Source organism: Hippocampus bargibanti, linkage group LG20, assembly GCF_051943395.1.
Source record: "Hippocampus bargibanti isolate YZ-2025 linkage group LG20, ASM5194339v1, whole genome shotgun sequence".
In the NCBI taxonomy this organism is placed as follows: Eukaryota; Metazoa; Chordata; class Actinopteri; order Syngnathiformes; family Syngnathidae; genus Hippocampus; species Hippocampus bargibanti.
In genome coordinates, this window is record NC_142753.1 from 4,491,360 (window position 1) to 4,512,931 (window position 21,572).

At 41.3% G+C, this 21,572-nt stretch overlaps 2 protein-coding genes and 1 long non-coding RNA gene across 9 annotated transcripts in view; 2 read left to right on the top strand and 1 right to left on the bottom strand.

Moving 5' to 3' along the window:
• The window catches only part of LOC148882757 (uncharacterized), a 12,062-nt gene extending 2,573 nt beyond the window's left edge, over nucleotides 1–9,489 (top strand). Inside the window, exons 2-3 of the long non-coding RNA XR_016118612.1 lie at nucleotides 5,540–5,696; nucleotides 9,361–9,489. This is a non-coding gene — a long non-coding RNA (uncharacterized LOC148882757). The remainder of the gene's footprint in view (nucleotides 1–5,539; nucleotides 5,697–9,360) is intronic.
• nhsl3 (NHS like 3) overlaps nucleotides 1–9,951 on the bottom strand; it is a 26,976-nt gene extending 17,025 nt beyond the window's left edge. For all 5 annotated transcript variants that reach the window (XM_089023223.1, XM_089023220.1, XM_089023222.1 and 2 more), the window contains exons 1-2: nucleotides 9,871–9,951; nucleotides 9,352–9,689 (exon numbers count right to left, since the gene is read on the bottom strand). In XM_089023223.1, coding sequence (XP_088879349.1) covers nucleotides 9,352–9,583 — 232 coding nt within the window. In that variant the 5' untranslated portion in view covers nucleotides 9,584–9,689; nucleotides 9,871–9,951. The remainder of the gene's footprint in view (nucleotides 1–9,351; nucleotides 9,690–9,870) is intronic.
• Nucleotides 9,487–21,431, top strand: sync (syncoilin, intermediate filament protein). 3 transcript variants are annotated; one of them, XM_089023232.1, is made up of 7 exons: nucleotides 15,814–15,941; nucleotides 16,766–16,894; nucleotides 16,993–18,075; nucleotides 19,232–19,443; nucleotides 20,569–20,776; nucleotides 20,842–20,966; nucleotides 21,030–21,431. In XM_089023232.1, the coding sequence occupies exons 3-7, from the start codon at nucleotides 17,047–17,049 to the stop codon at nucleotides 21,076–21,078; spliced, it is 1,623 nt and encodes a 540-aa protein (XP_088879358.1). In that variant the 5' UTR covers nucleotides 15,814–15,941; nucleotides 16,766–16,894; nucleotides 16,993–17,046; the 3' UTR covers nucleotides 21,079–21,431. The 3 variants fall into 3 exon arrangements, with proteins under 3 accessions (XP_088879359.1, XP_088879357.1, XP_088879358.1); XM_089023233.1 differs by lacking the exons at nucleotides 15,814–15,941; nucleotides 16,766–16,894 and adding an exon at nucleotides 9,487–9,621; XM_089023231.1 differs by lacking the exon at nucleotides 16,766–16,894 and having other exon boundaries at nucleotides 15,798–15,941.
• The last annotated feature ends 141 nt before the right edge of the window (nucleotides 21,432–21,572 follow it).

Below are 21,572 nucleotides of genomic sequence, written 5' to 3' on the forward strand. Positions count from 1 at the left end.
CAAAGCGGAGCATTCACAGCTGATTGTGCCGTCGCTTTAGAGCTCACAAGATGATTTACATATGTCGCCAGGGAGCCTCCGGCTAATCAATGGAGCTGTCAGAGAGGCGATATGAGACTGATAAAAAGGCAAGTGACGGAAGATTGGAAAAGTTTGGCGACAAGGTTGTCGCCTCAGCTTATTTCAGGATATGTGACAAAAGTTATTTCTCCAAAATGCAGACAGACTCAGTTTTTACAAAGCACCATGTTGGAGTACCGTATGTCCATTGGGTAGTTGGCTAATGTGCACATTAGTTGTTAACTCGTCCATAGCCATTCAAAAATGTATTTGGGAATTGAAAATAGAACGCAGAACGCCATTCGCGAATTTTTTTGGGTTTTGTTTTTTCATGCTTGGGTGCCAATAAAGTGCTGGCCATGGCCTCTGGCAATCTTTTCCACAAGGGGGCAGCATTTCCCTTCTTCAGCTTCAGCTGTTGTTAAAGCGCTATATAAACCAATATGTATGTATTGTATTGTATTTTGTACAGTTGCCCCCATTTCAAGCTCAGACAACTCCTGACCCATATAACTTAGAAATTAACTATTTGCCGATGAAAAAAGACAGTCTAAGACACAGGTGTGAAAGTCAAGGCCTGCGGGCCAAATCCGGCCCACCACATCATTTTTTTCGGCCCGCGAAAGCAAATCAAACTTGTTAAATTCCATGATGATTGCTAAAATCTGGGCCAAAATTTCATATTTTTGGATGTCAACCACAATAAAAGTCATTATTCTTGACTTCAGATTTGAAAACGAGTTATTCATTAATTTGCTGTGTGCTCTATATGTAATATTTGAAGGGATTTAAACATTTTAATGGGTTCCCCAAATTCATAACGGCCCTCGAGAGGAAACCAGAACTACAATGTAGCCCGCGGCCAAAAAATGACTTTGACACCCCTGGTCTAAGATTTCTAACGCTTTGCTGAATGCGTATATAGTCCTGAAACTCAATATTCTTTGAGTCCTGGAATTTAAATAATAATGACAAAAACCCTGGCACTGGAGTGGACACATTTTTGCACACGTCTGGCAGTGAATGAGTTAAGCACATTCAAATCCTCAAACAACAACGAGAAAATCGCAATCAGTTTCTCTGATGATTTCCAGATCATTTTGACCGGCGATCAATAGCGGCTCTACAAAGCGAGCCCAACCCCGACAGCAGTTCACATTGTATGAAATGGAATATTACTCATCGGAAAACAAAATGGCGACGAGGCAGAGGGCAGGGATGAAATCATGGTCATCCTGATCGCGTCTCACCCCTCCATCCTACTCCCCCCCCCCCAATACTAGATAGATAAAAAGCCTCCCACATAAAAAGATGATTTACAGAGTGCAGAGAAGGAGGTGGGTTGGTGGTGATGTGAAGAGTGAAGAGTTTATAAGCCTCTCTCCCCGCGTTTAATTGCTTGAGGCTGAGAGTCTTTCAAGATGGAGTCTCAATTTCGGATTTTTGGGTGTTTACACCCCCTGAAGGAATGACAGGAGTGAGATGACATCACTCCAGCTTCCCCCCTCCCCTTTCCTGTTTTTATGAAGTAATCAGCAGTGGCAGCCATGGAGCGAGAGAGCCATAATGGAGCGCAACCACACCCGCAACATGTATGGCATTCAGCACCATGCCTGCGTGTGAAGAGAAGAGATAGCGTTTGGCCCAGATACATTGTGATCAAAGCCCAGCACGTTAACGGCACGCGTGTGACGTGTGGCCTCCTCGGAGTGGTCGTCAAGGTGACCACGCCATGACGCCATTAAGGTTTGAGCGGCTGTTAAAGTGCACAACCTGCGGGATTAATGACGTTCGCCGCAAAAATAATGACAGGAGGATTCACTGTGGATGAACTGAAATGACCTTGAGCTTGAGTGGTATACTTTTCATCTTCCTGTTAGTTCTGGTGAAAGCTAATATGCAAAACGCTGCTCTCTTGTGGTCATGTAGTGCCACTACAAAAAAAGTCCATCAATAATAATAATAATAATAATAATACATAATATAATAATACATCATAATAATAATACATTTCATTTATAAGCGCCTTTCAAATCTCTCAGGGACACTTAACGGTCATTTTTTTCTGTGGGTGAGCAGCGGCAGCCACACGCGCCAGCGTTCACTCAACCCGGAAGTAACATAAAGTTAAAAAAAAAACAAAAAAAGCAAATAGCAAATATGACAACACAAAGACACAGTCATTCATTCTTCAGCACTTTCTGTACCCTCTTTGTGACATGAAGCAGTTCTAGATGAAAGAGGAGAGGATCGAAGCATCCTTTTCAGCCGTGTATCAGGGACGTCATGGTGGAATGTGCACGTCTACTACAAGCTAAATTTTGAAAGCAATAATACATTTCACTTATAAGCGCCTTTCAAAACTCATCAATACAACCATTAATAGATTTTCCCCATCTGTCTTGACGTAGTTGGCTGAGGACACCCTGAACTGGTCGCAAAGGGATAAGGAAAACATACAAACTCCACACAAGAATTATCTATTAGCTAGCTAGCTAGCTTTCTGTCTGAATTACTTCCGGGTTGAGTGAACGCTGGCGCGTGTGGCTACCACTACTCACCTGCAGAAAAAAATATCCTGTGACTGTAAAGTGTCCTTTCGCGTTTTGAAAGGCGCTTGTAAATTAAATGTATTATTATTATTACTGTATCTATTAGCTAGCTAGCTAGCTTTCTATCTATTTGAGTTACTTCCGGGTTGAGTGAATGCTGGCGCGTGTGGCTGCCGCTGCTCACCCGCAGAAAAAATATCCTGTGACTGTAAAGTGTCCTTTCGTGTTTTGAAAGGCGCTTGTAAATTAAATGAAATTTATTATTAGCTAGCTAGCTAGCTTTCTATCTATTTGAGTTACTTCCGGGTTGAGTGAATGCTGGCGCGTGTGGCTGCCGCTGCTCACCCGCAGAAAAAATATTCTGTGACTGTAAAGTGTCCTTGAGCGTTTTGAAAGGCTTATGAATGAAATTTATTTTTATTATTATTACTTAGCTACTTATCTATAACTGTATAGCTATCTAGCTTGCTATCTATTGGCTATCTATTATCTGGCTAACTAGCTTTCTATCTATTTGAGTTACTTCCTGGTTGAGTGAACACTGGAAAAACACATCCTGTGACTCTAAAGTGACCTTGACAGTTTTGAAAAGCGCTTATAAATAAAATGTTGTATTATTATTATTATTGTTTTTATTATTGTTGTTATTATTATTGTTATTATTGTTATTATTATTATTATTAGTGAGAAAGCCAGACCGGGAATCGAACCCCGCACCGCCGCACTTTGAGGTGGACATGCTAACTAGTTGACACAGTAAGTGTAGAAATTTACTTTGCGCCTTCTGGAAAGAAGTTTTAAAAGGTCGCATGGAGGTTTTCAAACAGGTGTGGCCACTCCATCACACAGCCTGTCTGGAAGTGTACTTCTATACTCGCATGTGTTTATGGCCACGCCTCCCAACTCCCTTGTGATGTCTTCCAGCTGCCTCGCGACCGCATTAAACGCCCGCCGTCTCCTCTAAAACGACCTGTTTGCTGCCCTGCGTAAGCCCGCCCGCACGCACAATGCAATCGTTTGCAGGAGTGCAAAAATGATCTCAATAGAAATGAAAGCTTCTAAAATTGGATCACTTTTTTTCAAAATGGATGCGAAACCAAACAGCAAGACATTTGAATCGTTTGTTCACCAAAAGGAGACACGATGCTTCTATTGTAAGCATTTCCCAGATATAATAACATACTCCTTAAAATATCAGAAGGACTTTGAATTAAAGCACATGTTACACCACCCTTTTCTTTTTGAAATTCGCCCGTTTTTCTCCCTGTCGCCTCAATCTCATGCAAGTGAGTCACTAACTCCAAAGAACCTACACATACGATCAATTGACCTTTTTAATTTCGTTTACCAAAATTATTGTCAATATTGCACTTTAATTTTACTCAAGCTTACGTACCTCTGAACTGTGATTCTGCGTAATTGATAAACAGTGAAAGGTACGTACAAAGCTACAATTTCATATATAGCTACAGATATTTTTTTTATCTCACGAAACATGACATTTGATGTAATGTAATAATAATAATACATTTCATTTCTAAGCGCCTTTCAAAACTCTCAAGGTCACTTTACAGTCACAGGATATATTTTTTTTCTGTGAGTGAGCAATGGCAGCCACACGCGCCAGCGTTCACTCAACCCGGAAGTAACTCAAATAGATAGCAAGCTAGCTAGCTAGCGAATAGATGGCTAATAGCTAGTGAATAGATAGCTAATAGCTAGCAAATAGATAGCTGATAGCCATTAGCTAGCAAATAGATAGCTAATAGCTAGCAAATAGATATCTATTTGCTAGTTGCTAATAGATAGCAAATAGCTAGCGAATAGATAGATATTAGCCAGCGAATAGATGGCCAATAAGACTATGTCAGTAAAATTGCTTGATTGACAGTAAATAATGGCAGTAAATAGATTTGTTGTAATATGGTGTAATTGCACAATAATGCCTGAGAAATCATTTTTTGCTAGGTAGCGCTACATTTAATTATAACAAAAGTCATTCTTTACTTCTATTTATTTATCTAAAGATCTAGTTCGCTGGCTAGCTAGCTATTTGCTATCTAGCTGGCTGGCTATCTAGCTACCTATCTATTCGCTGTATAGCTATCTATCTAGCTTGCTATCTATTGGCTATCTATTATCTGGCTAGCTAGCTTTCTATCTATATGAGTTACTTCCGGGTTGTATGAACACTGGAAAAAATGTATCCTGTGATTGTAAAGTGACCTTGAGAGTTTTGAAAAGCGCTTATAAATAAAATGTATTATTATTATTATTATTATTATTATTATTATTATTATTGTTGTTATTATTATTATTATGCCGATTACCATTTTGTGTTTGGGAGCCTTTTACTGAACGAGTTGCTTGTTCTGTAGCCACAAAGGGACATATGTCTTCTTGTGCCGGTCCCAAGCCCGGATAAATACAGAGGGTTGTGTCAGGAAGGGCATCCGACGTAAAAGCTTGGCCAAAACAAACATGCAGATCAAACCTCTCAAGATAGAGGACACTGATTTGCTGTGGCGACGAAAAGCCGAAAGGAAAAGAAGATTATTATTATTATTATTGTTGTTATTATTATTTTTATTATTGTTATTATGACAAGATAACGGCATAGCGTTAAGCCTTGACAAGTAAAAATCATACTCCGGGCCTCACTTGAACAACATTTCTTTGCACTAAAATGCCTCCGGGTGGCGCCAGAACACTACTTTTATACTCCGCAAGACTTTGGCCTTTGTGTAAAAAAAAAAAAGAGGGAGTAGCACAATGCCCATTGAATTCAGAAAAAAAAAATATAGATTTACAGCCTATTTTTTTTTTTTAATATCACTTACAAACATTTTTTTGAAATTTGTCTATCAAAGCAGCCTTGTTGCCATTTAGTCGTGCAAAGATCGTTAAATGCCTTGTCTCCTCTGCAGTTGAATAAATAAACGGCCCAGCCACAACGTGATGATAAGATTCATGGCATGACGGTATTTGCAACCATGGTAACTAGCGCCTCACGGGGCCTGTCGCCCAGGAGCCATTTACATCACAGATGTGATGGATGAGGACTGGAGGTATCTGCTTATCCAGGTAAAATGACCTCTTTCATCAAAGTGTGTGTGTCTGTGTGAACAATGCTATTGTGTGGGTTTCTCATTAAACCTTCACACGGCTGTCTTTTACCGTGATGCTACTTTAAAAAAAGAAAAATGATCAGCGACAGGTTCAAACTGAGCATCCTCAGCAGTAGATTCTTTCTCGTCGACAACAAGGGTATCTTGTTTGGGACCTTTCGCTTTTCCTTTTTTTTCTTAACTCATTCACTACCTACCATTCATTGCAGGACCCAGAGAATATTGAGTTTTCGGACTACGTGAACATTCAATAAAGCGTTAGAAAACTTTTTCTTTCAGCAGAAAAAGAGTTAATTCCCAAGTTATATGGGTCTAGGGTTATCTGAGCTTGAAATGGGGACAGCTGTACAAAATACAATACATCTTGATTTACATAGCGCTTTAACAACAGCTGAAGCTGTAACAAAGTGCAAACATGGAAACAAGTGGAAATGCTGCCCCCTTATGGAAGGGAAACATTTTGTCATAGGTCTGACCAGCGATTTATCGGCAACCCCGCAAGAGAAAAACAAAACCAGAACAAATTCGGGAATAAGATGGAGGACAAGCTGAAGGGTGAGATGATGGACCTCCAGCACAGGAGCCTCTTCCTCAAGACCTCCAAAATTGTGGCAAACAAAGGCGTGCCCTGCGTCCACCCTTTTTGCCTTGTTTTCCTTTCTCGCCGTGACCTTTTAACCTTGTTGACAGTCAGTCCCGTTTTTCAGGGCGTTTTTTTGACCTTTCCCATCTTGTTTTCTATTTTTGAACAAGCAGCACATTATTTTTATTGACACATTTTCCTTCTTTTGCTCCCGTTTGCCTCCATTTGATTGGATTAGCCTTTATGCTATCTAGCTAGCTAAATAGCTATTTATATATAATATATATAATATAATTTATTTATAATTTTTTTTTATTTATTATTGTATCTATGCTTGTCTGTGACTGTAAAGTGTCCTTGGAAGCTTTGAAAGGCGCTTGAAATAAAATGTATTATTATTATTTGCTTATTATTAGCTAGCTATTAGCTATCTATTAGCTATGTCCTTGAGAGTTTTGTATACATATATAATAATAATAATAATAATAATAATTATCTATTGGCTATGTCCTTAAGAGTTTTGCATACAATATATTATTATTATTAGCTATCTATCATCTAGCTAGCTTTCTATCTATTTGAATGAGCTGTCTATCATCCTGTAGCTTTCTATCTATTTGAGTTACTTCCGGGTTGAGTGAACGCTGGCGCGTGTGGTTGCCGCTGGTCACCCACAGAGAAACTTATCCTGTGACTGTAAAGTGACCTTGAGAGGTTTAGAAATGACATGTATTATTATACTAATAACACTCCGGGTCACACTTTTCAATTCCCAAATAAATTCGGCGAATCAGTTAAAAGTGACATAAAGGCTGACTAAAAAGTGACTAAATTTAACTGGATTCAAAGAAAACAACAAATGATCAACAACATCAAAACGGGGCGCGGCAGTTGCTAACTTTTTGATACAAGCACAGATCCCACGCAATCATAGCACACACCCCACTCGCCGCCTTAACCGCATCGTCCGAAGTTTGCCATACGCTCCCAAAATGGCCTCTGTTGATCATTACCCACACACATTTCAAAAGCACTGCCAATTCGGGCACAGCGATAACTTTAAAAGTTTCCAGGCAGTTTCGGGCCACTTCCTATACTGACAGCCAGCGGGACAAGTGTGAGGATTTTGAGGGGGTACAAAAACAGGAAACAACCGACTGCCGCCGTAATCTCTGAACTGCCGAACAAACGAAAGCATCAGCAAAAAAATAAAAATGGGGAGGTTAGGGGGGGATTTAGAGATCAGCGTCCGTCTACATGCATGCACACCGTGCTTGTCGGTGGTGTGAAATCACATTAAAGAATTAACCATCAGTACAAAGAACCGAAGTCCTCTGTTTCAAATGGAAGCACAGTAGAACATTTTGCCCGCGTTCCGTCCGAAATGGAAGTTTTGATTTTCGTACTTTTTATCTTTTCTGAGCTAAACAGTACAGCGATAAAGCATGTCCATTCTCGCCTTCTTCTCAGTGAAAATGAAACTTGGGCAAGTTGTGTCCATAATTTGTAAAATCACTTCAAATGACTTCTACTGAGCGTATTTTAATAAGATTCCCCAGCATATAGCTATATTTTACGTTTTAAGACTCACGCTGAACATTCAGGAAGTCTTGTTTTTGAGTTGGTGACGAGTCCTCACGTGACGTCAGAAAAGGACCGCCTGCTGACCGTGAAAAGGACGCATTGTAGCGTCTTTCCAACACGTCAATGTATTTTGCTGTAGTTGTTTGGTCTGGGGACCTCGTGTTGCACCCAAAAGCCGCCAGAGGGCGTCCAAGCGCCATTTAAGAATTTATCAGCCTGTGGTAACGGAGGTGGCCACACGAGGTCGCCATTTTGTGCCTCTTTTTTGTGTGAGAGATTTTTCCCCCAATGTTGCCTCAAAATGGCACAAATAAATTCTTTAATTGATTGCAAACATGTATGCTTTCCTCTTCAGAACTATTTGAATCATATTCATGACTGGATGTGTAACAAGAAAGCATATTCTCCGAATCTGAAGCCATTGTTTTGATTCACTAGCAATGCAAGACGTCTTGGCCTGATGTCACGAACTGAGGGCGGGACTTTCTGAAAATGCCCAATTCGCAGCTCATTTTTTTTGCAGATTTTGGACACTTTAAGTCATTTTTATTGGTGTTTTGCATTTGACTAAAAATATCATACTGCGTGTTTTGGGTATTTTAGATGCTATAAAACGTTTTTCTGATGTCAGTTAAAAAACAAAAAAGTGACGTCGGTTGTCCTTTAAGTAACGAAGCGTGGAAAGTAAAACCTGTACCGGAAGTGACATCAAACCAATATAATGAAGGTCAAGAAAATAAAGCACGGCCATCTCCTGGTCAACTATGGGATAGCAGTTATAAACAAATGTAACAGCAGCATTTACAGTGCTTATGTGGTCAGACAGTCACTTCAAAACAGCCTCATCTTATTTTGAAAAATATCGGCATTAGCGCCTCTCTTCTGTTTCCCTTTTTTTCACCCACCCAAAGTTATTTTTCTGTACTTTTTGTTCTGAAACTGTTATTTTTGCTGATATCAACCCATGCTCTATTGTCGTTGACCCCAAAAAGTTGGGAAACATTGAAAAAACTATTTTACACAAAAGTAGTCCTTCGTCGTGGCAGTAAATAGTCCCCCAGCACCCTTGTACTATTGTCTGTGTAGGCTCTCAGTGGTACAGAAGTGGTCCATCGATGAAAAGGTTTATTCAGCCGTCATCTGTACTTCTTTGAAAATGTCTGACATATCGTACTTCATCCGAAGAGCTTCGTCAGCGACCTAAAGTTGTGCTGGTTAGTCTTGCCCTATACTGTATAACCTTAGAGCAGAGACCTATCAGAGCAGTGTTCTGGTACCGCCCCCTCTGTCCATTCGGGATATATATTGTATATAGGGCCACAGTTACCAGCACAACTTTAGTTCGCTGACGAAGCTTTTCGGGTGAGCGAAACTTCCGACACTTTCAAAGAAGTACAAACCATTTCATCCTGTACTATTCTATACATTAAAAATCGCGTCTCACCTTTTTCAGCATCCTGCGTCTGAAATCCATCAGCCAAAACCAGCTGCTTCCCACCACCGTCCACGCTCTTCTTCATCTTCTTCTTCCTCTTCTGGCTGCTCCTTAACCAGCTGATGGCCTGTCCCAAGGAGCTTCCCGGCTTCCTGTGTCCGCGTTGAGCTTTCACATCTCGGCCGCCGATTTCGGGGATGTCCCAGGGAACCAGCTCGCCTGTCGACCTCCTCCGGGACATGGCGCAGGTTGGGCCCGATAAGGTTCCGACAAAACCAGGTGAGTCCCGTTTAATATCCAGATGTTTCCAGAAGCCCTTATTGGACTTTGCGCTGATTTGTCACCACCTAGGACAATAATGAGATCAGCAGTCGTGAGGATATTTGCCTTGACTTCCATTTTTCTTTGGAATAGCCTGTGAAGGTCTATTGCTCCACATGTTTGGCGGATACACGCCCGGGAGCATGTATGCTTAAACCGCAAAACCAACGAAAATGACAAATATACGCAATCAAGACTCCAACTTACTTGTCCAGGTCCACTTTCGGGGTCAGATGTGGTCTTGTGGAGTTTGTGTGTGTGTGTGCATTGCATGTGTGAGACTGAAGTTCCATCATGCTCTCTGAACAGTTGGTCCCTCCCTCTCCTCCTCCCACTTCTCACAGAGCTGTGATCTACACCAACTCCGGCCACTTTTGAGACACTTTTTAGTCCTTTATTATATTTTTTGGGGGGTTTAAAATTCTAGTATGTGCCCTATTGTTCATCTCATTTCATGACAATCAGGTGCATTCAAGCCAGGGTTGTTGAAGGAGCCATTGAAATATTAGCACAATGTGCTCTGTGCTGGAAATACGAACATGCAACATCTGAAAGCGGGGGTGAGAGTGGGAGTAGAAGCAAGCAAGCGTCACTTGGTGCAGCTGGGCGGGTGCGTTGGGTAATCGGGGGGAGGAGGGGTGTTGGGGGGGGGGGGGTTTGCTCATCTGGTTTACATGTGGCCCAAGACCCATAGGGAAAGAGGGAACAGGAGGGGGAAGCTCCTAAGAGGCTCACTATCAGTCAGAAGAGGGTAAAATTTGATCAATAGTTACTGTTGTTTAAAAAAAAAACGCTGACATGAAAAAAAGTTTTTAACTCATTCACTGCCAGACGATGTGCAAAAATATGTCCACAGGGTTTTTTTTTTGTTGTCATTTTCACTTTCAAGACCCACAGAATATTGAGTTTTAGAATTACATAAACATTCAATTCAGCGTAAGAAACCTTAGATTCTTTTCTTTCATCAGAAAAAAAAGAGTTACTTCCTAAATGATATGGGTCTGGAGTTATCTGAGCTTGAAATGGGGGCGTCTGTCCAAAATACAATGCAATACATACATATTAATTTATATAGTGCTTTAACACCAGCTGAAGCTGGAACAAAGTGCTAACATGGACAAAAGGCAAATGCTGTGAGTTCATTGCTAAATTATATGGGTTAGGAGTTATCTGAGCTTGAAATGGGGGCGGACGTACAAAATACAATACAATACAGATTGGTTTATATCGGGCTTTAACAACAACTGAAACTATAACAAAGCGCTAACATGGTCAGAAGGCAAAAGCTGCCCTCTCGTGGAAGGGAAAAACATTGTCCGAGGTCAGACCAGCGCTTTATCGACACCCCCGCAAGAAAAACCAAAACCCAAACAAATTTCCTGATGGAGAAAAACCTGGCATAATTGATATTCTTGCAATCACAGCAGGATCCGTGAAAACAGAATTTGTTCACTCTCCCTTCCAAAACACGTCATGAAATATTTTTGCGACCGGAATTCCTGGGAGGGTGTGGTCGTTTTGCGGCCGAGTGATGGAACCAAAACAGGCCGCAGCTTTCCGTCCCTGCTCTTGTCTTGTCCGTCTCACTTCAGAAGATTACCCAATCTGTTTTCCGCCCGTCCATTTTCGGGAAGGCGGGGGTAGTTTAAAAGTTGGCGTTAACGCTACTGGTGACCCCTGGAAAACTTGCCTACACCTCTTTCTGATTGTTATCAAAACAGCATGATTGAATGTAAATTAAGAGCGGGGTGGTTGGGGGGGTCGGGGGCCTGGGCAGACTGATGTGTTTAGTCTGCACATGCAAAATAAAAGGTCTCTGTTCATCTCAGTAGGACATTCAGTTCTGAACCAGAACACCTTTAAGACTTGACGCCACCCTGCTCACACACTCTCCTAGAAAGAAAAGAAAAATTACGCCCGAGTGACACAGCACTTCACCTCGATCCAAAAGATTTTGTCACCGTATTGGATCACTTTGCGTCTACAACAATCTTGTTCTCTCCCACCCAAAGGCCAAACTTGCCAGAACACACTGTGATGATGTGGTTGTCAAGGAAACCGGATGACAGGACCTGCAAAAAATGTGTCTGCTTGGAGAAGGGCCCACAAAAAACAATAATCATACATAAGTAGTACAGAAAAAAAAAACACAATCTAAAATGCGGTGAGTACAGACGCTCCCCAACTTACGACCAAGATACGTTCCGAACGGTCGTTTGTAAATTGCTTCAATATTATATTTTGCATGGATTAAGATTCATAAGAAGTATGTTGAAGGCTTGTATAAGTCACCTGTATTGGTTTGTACTGAAAAAAAAATAATAAAATACATGCGCTCTAAAGATAGGTACGTGTACAACAGGAGAGAATACTACGTTACTACAAAAATGTTCATATGTACTGTTGTTGGTAACTTGAATGTTCGTAAGTAGGGGAACACTTGTAATTTCATCTAGTGTAGTAGCAGTATCGATTTTAACTATAATAATACAGTAAAGTCTCGTTTATATCGATAGTACTGCTTATTACGATACTATTTCAAATGAACTCAAGGAGAAAATCACATGCCCGCAGGATCGGATATATCGATAGTCCGGTTATATCGATATTTTTTCCGACTCCTGAGAATATCGATATAACGAGACTTTACTGTAATCATAATCATAATCATAATCATAATAATTATACATTTATTTTACAAGCGCCTTTCAAAGCACCCAAGTATACTTTACAATTAAAAGAACAATAAACACCAGAACAATAAAACCATAGATAAAATGATAAATAATAAAAGAGCTGATTACACATGAAAGGAGGATGTGTTCTGGTCCCATCTTGTAGACACAATTGGAAAGCAATGACATTACAGTAAAAATTGGGTCTGGGTGTCTTCTGGCGCCATCTTGTGGACATAATTGGAAAGCAATGCCATTGCATTAAAAATGGGGTCTGACTACTTTCTGGTATGCCATTACATAAATGACACGCGTGACCGACGGCAGTATTCGTCCCTGTTGCTATTTTCTCTCATTATAATTTTCAAACCACCCTCATTACATCCCGCAGGAATGTAAGTAGAGCGCTGCTTGCCTTCCCCGCTCAATTGTAAGGGTCGCAAGTTAAGGGGAAATCGATCCTCCCGGAGGGAAGAAGCCACTCGTTCATGGGAAGTTATTTAAAGACCGCTCGATAATGAGGAGGCACGGCTGGAATCTTGAAGCCTGAGCGCCATTATCATCGTGGTGAACTAGCACGCTCGTAAACATCAGTAAAGCTCGTGTGGAGCTCATCTTGCAATACAGGCCATATACAGTAAAGTCTCGTTATATCGATATTCAAGGGAGTCCGAAAAAATATCGATATAACCGGGACTATCGATATATCCGATCCTGCGCCGAACTGCATTAAACAAAAGCCGCCAAAAGAGGGCAGCCAAGCGCCATATAAGAAACGGAGCTGGCCATTAGCTCGCTTTTTTTTTTGGAGATGTTCCCCCAATGTTGCCTCAAAATGGCACATATAATTCTTTAATGATTGTAAACATGTATGCTTTAATCTTCAGAACTACAGTGTATTTGAAACATATTCATAACTGGATGTGTAACAAGAAAGCATATTATCCGAATCTGAAGCCATTGTTTGGATTCACAAGCAATGCAAGACGTCTTGGCGTGAAGTCATTTTTATTTGCATTTGAATAAAAAGTGACATCGGCTGTCCTTTAATACACAGTATGGAATGTTAATAATTTTCAAAGTCATCGCGCTTCAGCAGACAAAACAAGAAACATTGTTGCAAAAAACGATTGCATTCATATACAGTACAGTGGGCATGTACATAACACAACAGGGAAACTGCAACGCTTACATCTTACTGTATTATGTATACAATTTAAAAAAGTCATCAATCTTCTTCTGCTTCCCATTTTTACCTTTTAACACAAACACTTCAATCTCGTCTGCTACACACGAGCTAGCGTCTGAAAATGAAAATGGCTCTGCTACACGGGTGCTGGGCACGTAACCAAGTCACTTGACCAAGTCGACCAATGGCGCGACTGATGGCGTGTCACGTGACAAAGTCACACGGCCAAGTCGACCAATAGCGCGACCGATGGCGGCTCATGTGACCAAGTCGACCAATGGCGCGACCGATGGCGGCTCACGTAACAAGACATGTGACCAAGTTGACCAATGGCGCGACGGATATATCGATATAAACAACAAAAATGGCCGGCGGGGGATGAAAAGGAGCACCGTAATAACCGGATTATCGTCATAACCGGGTATCGTACTAAACGGTACTAATTATACATAAAAAGACTAGAAATGTGCGAGGGAAATGAAAATAGTATCGTAATAAGCGGTACTATCGATATAACCGATATCGATATAACGAGACTTTACTGTATATGTCTTCTTTTCCTTTCGGCTTTTCCCTTCAAGGGGTCGCCACAGCAAATCAGTGTCCTCTATCTTGAGAGGTTTGATCCGCATGTTTGTTTACATTATATAAATCAATATTGTATTGTATTTTGTACAACAGCCTCCATTTCAAGTTCAGATAACTCCAGACCTATATCATTTACGAATTAACTCTTTTTTTTCCGAATGAAATAAGAGCGCCTGAGGTTTCTTACGCTGCATTGAATGTTGAAGTAGTCTTTAAGGACAACCGACACCTCCCGACAAGTTGCGTCCATAATTTGTAAAATCACTTCAAATGACTTCTCCTGAGTGCATTTTACAAAGATTCCACCACATATAGCTATATTTTATGTTTGAAGACTCGCGCTGAATATTCAGGAAGCCTTGTTTTCGAGTGGATGACGATGCCCTAAGTGACGTCACAGAGGGAATGCCCCCGACCGAGAAAAGCGATACACAATGCATTTTGGGTGTTACGTTTTTTTGCGAGGTGGTGATGGCGGGTGCGGATCCCAAAAAGCAGGCAGGAGGGAGCAGGAGGTTGTTTGACAAATTGTATTAAAATAAAGGTCAGCAGGAACAAAATGTAAAACATCAAAATGATCTGAACAGAAAAAAGTATTAAAAGAAAAAAGTGTAAAAGTCCGCCAAGGTTAAACAAACACATGCACAGCCTACAATGCATGCAATTGCAGACAAAGCATGCAACAAACAATGAACCGACACCGGATGGTCGTGCCGGGAGTCCTTTTTAGTGTCAGTGATTAAAACGACCAGCACCTGCGAGGCTGCAGGCAGGGCTGACGTCGCTACCCGTTGGTCGCCAACCAGATCATGACATTGGGTACTTTTTTTCATCTGAAAACACCATGTTGATGGCGAAATTAGAAGGAAAACTACATAAATAACGCAATGTTGAATCGTTATGTGTCACAGCCAATTGCGGTGACACGCATAAAGAAGGTGTAAGTTTACACAAATTCCCAGTGGACAAATCATCCCATTTCCAATGGAGCTTGTGCGCCGTCTTCATTTTCCGGGCGCTACATTGGAGTCCAGATCTTCACCGGTTTCATCTCTTGCAGACAGCTCAAATTGATACGGAATGACTTCTTTTTGCAAACATTAATGCTTTCCTTTTCAGTACTATTTGAATCATATTCATAACTGGATGAGTAACAAGAAAGCATCTCCGAATCTGAACTTTCTGGAGCCATTGTTTTGATTCTGGAGCAATGCACTTTGTGAAGGAGTATCCTGGTGTGACGTTACGATCAAGGGGGCGGGACTTTTTGAATCTCACCAGTTCCGAGCTCATTTTGTGGAAGTTTTGAGACACTTAGCATTTGACTAAAAATATCAGCCTGCGTGTTTTGGGTATTTTAGATGCTATAAAACGTTTTTCTGATGTCCTTTAAAACGGGTCCTGGAATATGAGTGACAAAGACAAAAACATTGGCACTGGAGTGAACAGTTTTGCACATGTCTGGCAGTGAATGAGTTAAAAAGGTAAATACCTAAAACAAAAGTTTAGTGTTTCTGCTCAATGTGGTCTTGTTTCCGGGCAGATGAATGGGTCAGCCCTCCCGCCGAGGCTCTTGTTTCTCGCCGACCCTCTTGTGTTTATTAATACATCAAAACAGATTTCAAGTCGTCATGGTCACGCATAACTGGAGTCAGACTGAGGAGGGCAACATGAGCGTGGGGAGAAGGGGAGACGGCGGGGGGAGGGTTTGGGGACATACTCTTGGATCTTTATACCCCCTCCCACGCATTACACCCACATTGTTGTTTGAATCGCAACTTGGTTCATGCGTAGGCAGAGCAAAGCCAAAGCGTGTCCGATAACAAGTAAGTTAATGTTGATTTTTTTTTACATTTCGCGTTTGAATTTGAGTGAAGCAGCTAGGATACATTTTAACCTGATATGTAACGTCCTTGTGAGGAAGTGATCGACATGAACAACTTCTTGATATGTTTAAAACGGGCATCTGAAATCAGTCAGCAGGCGGAAGATGCATAAGGTGTATGTTACTGACTATACAGTGATACCTTGGCTTATGAACTTAATTGGTTCCCAGACAGAGTGTGTAAGGTGAAAAGTGTGTATCCCAAAAATTAATTTCCCATAGGAAACCGTTAAAATGAGAATCATCCGTTCCCAGGTCCCCATAAAACATAGTTTTCTACTTTCTAATTTTCTAAGCCTTAAAACTACACAAAATATACCTTATTTTATGTATAATAAATGTGTTATGGTATTATAATTAAAGAAATAAACTGTACTTTATAATAAAGTTTATTATTTAGCTTTGTGATGGTCGTTGATGGCTTGATGGAATGGTACATCTTGGAAGTTGTGATATTGCAAGAGCAACAGATGCAAGCAGGCACACTAGAAACATCATTAATAGCCGGTTCCCTTGCTTGTCTTTTCATTTCAAATTGAACTGATGGCTAATGCGGGTTATTTTTGGAGCCTGATTGATGGGAATTTTAATCTTGCAGTCTACACTCTGCCTTTGAACTATCAAAGTTGAAACAAGTCCAAATTTCACTGTTTTCTATCCATTTTGTCACTCTCTCTCTGTCGTCTGCCTGTCTCTTTAATGTTTAAACCACCTCCCCTCACTGCTGCGTTCTTGACCAATCACGTGGCTTTAACCGACGACTAGGGGCGGGGAATAGAGGACCAAAACAAGCTGGCTGCCATTTTCTTTTAGGAGAACGTGCTCGTTCGCGAACGACACATCACTCATTGTGGCAGCTCCGTGTGTATCCCAAAAAATAGTTCGTATGCCAAGGTAAAATGTTCATAAATTTAACGTAAGTCCGTAAGCCAAGGGGTTCGTAAACCGAGGTATCACTGTATATGTGTTATTTCTATTTCTTTTTTTATCAGAATTAGGATTGCAAAGTCGACGCAAACAGCGGTTTCAAATACGGGAACCCCGTCATGGAGGACGACAGCGATCCCTCATCCGTTTTGGAACCTCTGTTCATCCGAGACGTGAACTCAGACCCCCAAGACCAGCTGGATTTTACAAGGACGCACATGAGTCAACCGTCTTCGATGGAGCCGTACTTGCGCGAGATGGACGACTTACTCAAGAGGTGCGAGAAGCTCACCGCCATCCCACTCCAGTCCGACCCGGAAGTGATGCTTGGTGACCGAGAACCATCGCCGTATTTTACCACCGGGACCACGAAGGAGATGGCGGACGAGTGCGTGGAACTTCAAGACATGCCGATCACGTCTTCGGGTAACAAATTGAGTATCACCATGATGCAGTACGAAGGGGAACTGATGGTGATGTTGGCCATGTTGGAGAACTGTATGGAGGATGATTCTGAGATGAACCAGGAGTATGTGCACGTGGACATACCGTCAGAACGTCACGGCTATGCTCACCAGGATCCTTCAATGAACAGTTCGGAATTGGAAGTTCAAGACCATGTGTTCAAGGATTCCAAACCGTTGTTGACAGTCGGCTCTGCGTCCCGAGCCGATGATGTCAACGTCACAGATTGTCCAACAGAGTCCTTGGAGATTAAAACAAATTTTGAAGTGGATGGATTCCAAACATTGGCCAATCGGATGGAGGAGTGTATCGAGGAGCTGCAGCGCTTAGAAAGGAAGCGAAAGGATTTACTAGCGGAAGTGCTGGAACTGAGGCGGCAGGAAGCCCAAGAAGAAGAAACATCAGAGGCTAACGTTTCAAACAAAGTCAATGAGTTAATGGCGATGCTGAGAAAGGAGGAGGAAAAGCGCAGAGAAGAAAGAAAGAAGGAGGTGAAGCTCCACAAGTCGGAAGTGGCCGACGAGGAGCGGCGAGTGTGGAAGGCGGAACTGGAGAAGCAGGAGTTGCGCGACGAGCTGCTCAAGCTAAAGAGGAAACTGTTTGCCAAGGCTAAGGAGAGCGCACACATCCAGGCTGCTCTCAACAAGCAACGCCACGAAATGGATCTCCAGAAGAGAGAGGAGGTATGACACTAAAGCAAGGGTGTCAGACATTGTAGTTATGGTTTCCTCTCGGGGGGGCATTTTGATTTTGAGGAAGCAATAATAATAATAATAATGAGGAGGACAAGGATGATTGATGATGATGATGATAATGATGATGATGATGATGATGATGATGCATTTAATTTCTAAGCGCCTTTTAAAACTCTCAAGGACACTTCACAGTCACAGGATAAGAACTTTTTTATTTATTTATTTCTTGTGCAAGTGAGCAGCGGTTATGAAAAGAAGTTATGAAAGGAAGAGGAAAGGAAAGGAAGAAGTAGAAAAACAAAAATGCAGGAGCTGCTGTAAAGGCAGCCACTCTCGCGGCGCCATCTTGAAGTTAAAAAAAAAACAAAAACAAATATGACACCACAGAGAGGCATTCATTCTTCAGCACTTGCTGTACCCTCTTTGTGACATGAAGCAGTTCTAGAAGAAAAAGGAGAGGATCAAAGCATCCTTTTCAGTAGTGGATCAGGGACGTCATGGTGGAATGTGTACGTCTACTACAAGCTAAATGTTGAAAGCAAACACGAAGCTGTAGCATCCATTGATGAAAAGAGATTGTCTCACATCTCTTGTCCCACATGAATCCGCTTCAATTCCAAGCCGTGACAGTTCCACATACGTATAGCCGCTCTGCGCTGACGCATTAGAATGTTTAATCCACTCCACATATTACATATAGAGCGCACAACAAATGAGTGAATAGTTTTCAAATTTGAAGTAAAAAATAATGTTTTTGTGGTTTACATGAGACAATTTGAAATTTTGCTTCGGACTTTAGCAAGCATCTCTACGTGCTTGATTTGGTTTAGCGGGCCAAATTTGGCCCCCGGACCTTGACTTTCACACCTGAAAGATAAAACAAGTATTTTATGTACAAAAGAAAATGTCAGAAGACTGTAATGTACAACTGCACAAAAACTTTTCATAAAAAAAAAACTGTACATACAAATAAATATACAATGATATACAATTTGTATACAAAGTATACAAAATACAGAATAAAAGCAGATATGACATATAGTATGTAACTGTAATGACACACATAAGGTGACTGTGATATTCACAATGCATGAGATTCATTAAGTACGTACCAAATTCCCATCCTCTCCGTTCCATCCTCCAGGAGAAACTGCAGATTCTGTTCCAGCAAATGACCGAGGAGGGCTCACAGCTCAAATCACAACATCAGCAAGAACTCCAGGACCTCAGAGCAGAGATTTGCGTTTGCACTGCTAGCCGAACTTGCAACCTGACGCAGGAGGAGCTATCCAGGGGGAACACCTGCGAGGACATCCAGCAGTACCTGCAGGAAAGCCTGAGAGCCCTTGAGAACAAGTATTGACTTGACTTTCACTTTCCCATCTACATTTTTTATTGCTATGTTCACGATTATTACAATATATTACAATACAGTGATACCTTGGTTTATGAATTTAATTGGTTCCCAGACAGAGTGTGTAAGGCGAAAAGTGTGTATCCCAAAAATTTATTTCCCATAAGAAACCATTAAAATGAGAATAATCTGTTCCCAGGTCCCCATAAAACATAATTTCCTACTTTCTAATTTTCTAAGCCTTAGAACTACACAAAATATACATTATTTTATGTATAATAAATGTACTATGCTATTATAATTAAAGAAATAAACTGTACTGGATAATAAAGTCATTTTATTTACCTTTGTGATGGTCGTTGATGGCTTGTTGGGATGGAGTATCCGGTTTCCTCAGCATTAAACACTTGCTGAGGAACATTGGCTTCTTTCACCATCTTAAGGAATGATCCCTCGTCGGTGCTTTCTCTGTGATAATTTTATCTAGTTCTTCATCAATTGTGTTCTATTTAGCTGGGTTGATAGCCTTTTGCATCAAGTGTACAGATGGCTTGTGAGGGTTGTTTGATGGGATATTTTAACCTTGCAGTCTACACTCTGCCTTTGAATTATCAACGTTGAAACTCTCTCATTGTTGTCTGCCTGTCTCTTTAATGTTTAAACCACCTCCCCTCACTGCTGCGTTCTTGACCAATCACATGGCTTTAAAGAAGACTGGGGCGGGGAATAGATGACAAAAAAAGTTGGCAGCCATTTTCTTTTTGGAGAACGGCTTCACTCGCTATCTGTAAATCCCACATCCCCTCACTGATTTGTTCTTGACCAATCACATGGCTTTAACCGAAGACTGGGGGCGGGGAATAGAGGACCAAAACAAGCGGCTGCCATTTTGTTGTTAGAAGAACGGGCTCGTTCACGAACGACACCTCACTCATTGACGCAGCTCTGTGTGTATCACGAAACAAGTTTGTATGCCAAGGTAAAATGTTCATAAATTTAACGTTCGTAAACCAAAACGTTTGTAAGCCAAGGGGTTCGTAAACTGAGGTATCACTGTACATCATATAGAGCTTCAATTCTCAATTGTATTGGACGCTGTACCCCAAACTCTGATCTTGACCTTGCAGGTACGAACCGGTGTTGCTGGCCCTTCAAAAGAGGAAAGAGACAACAACTATGGCTTTCGTAAAAGCTAAAGAACACACCAGAGAACTCAAAGCCCAGCTTGGACCTTTGCGGGAGGAGATGCAAGCGCAGGTGCTGCAGAGGGCTCGCTTGGAGGAGAAACTGAAACTTTTTCACTCGCAGAAGAGAGAGGACGCTGAGCACTATGAGGTAACGTAAAATGCCGAGGAATGTGTACAACAGAGCTGACGTTATAAGTATCTGCACTTTTTTAGGAGAACATTCATTGTCTCGAGCGGATTAGCAGGGAGCTGAAGATGGAATTGACGGTACAGAGAAGGAAAAACAAAGAGGTGGCTGATTTGCGTGACTGCCTTTCCGAACAAATCCTTCTTTATAGGTGAGATCCATACTTTGATGGATTTTGGACTTTACATAACATTCAAACAACTTTTCCCTGCAGATCAGCTTCTGGGGACCACCAGAAGTCTGAGCACCTAAAAGAAGAATGATTTACACCATTGGATGAGTCTTTTTTTTGTTTTTGTTTATTACGTCGATCTTAGACTAAAGAATGCACTTTACATATTTCTGGATTGTTTATGATGGTTGAATTTTTTTAATCTACGTATTTCATTAACGTGATGACTTGGGGATTTGAGCTTGTTTGCAGAAGCAGATGCCAGGAGTCAGCTAACCCGAAAGAGCCAACTATGTGTATACAAACAATAAAACGTAAAAAAAAAATCCCCTTTAAGTCAACATCTGCTATGAGCGCTGAGGATTAGTTAATGTAGTTTGTCTTTTCTAATGCTTTTTTCACATTTTCTTTCTTAATAAACGACTCTCGTCATTTTGGCTGTTTTGTCACTGTCATCATCATGGTGAGCTATCGGTTAGTTTCATCATAAATCTGAGGACCCCGGATTGTACGTATAGGTTGAACCCATGGTCTGCCCCACCTCTCAAATCAGCTGGGGTGCTCGACACGTGTACGCACAAGTAT

Bases quoted from the DNA above. Each gene is read 5' to 3' on its own strand.
- sync (XM_089023233.1), top strand. From the start codon at position 17,047: ATGGAGGACGACAGCGATCCCTCATCCGTTTTGGAACCTCTGTTCATC. The intron at 18,076-19,231 runs GTATGACACTAA...TCCATCCTCCAG, and splicing joins ATCTCCAGAAGAGAGAGGAG to GAGAAACTGCAGATTCTGTT. The intron at 20,967-21,029 runs GTGAGATCCATA...TTTTCCCTGCAG, and splicing joins GAACAAATCCTTCTTTATAG to ATCAGCTTCTGGGGACCACC.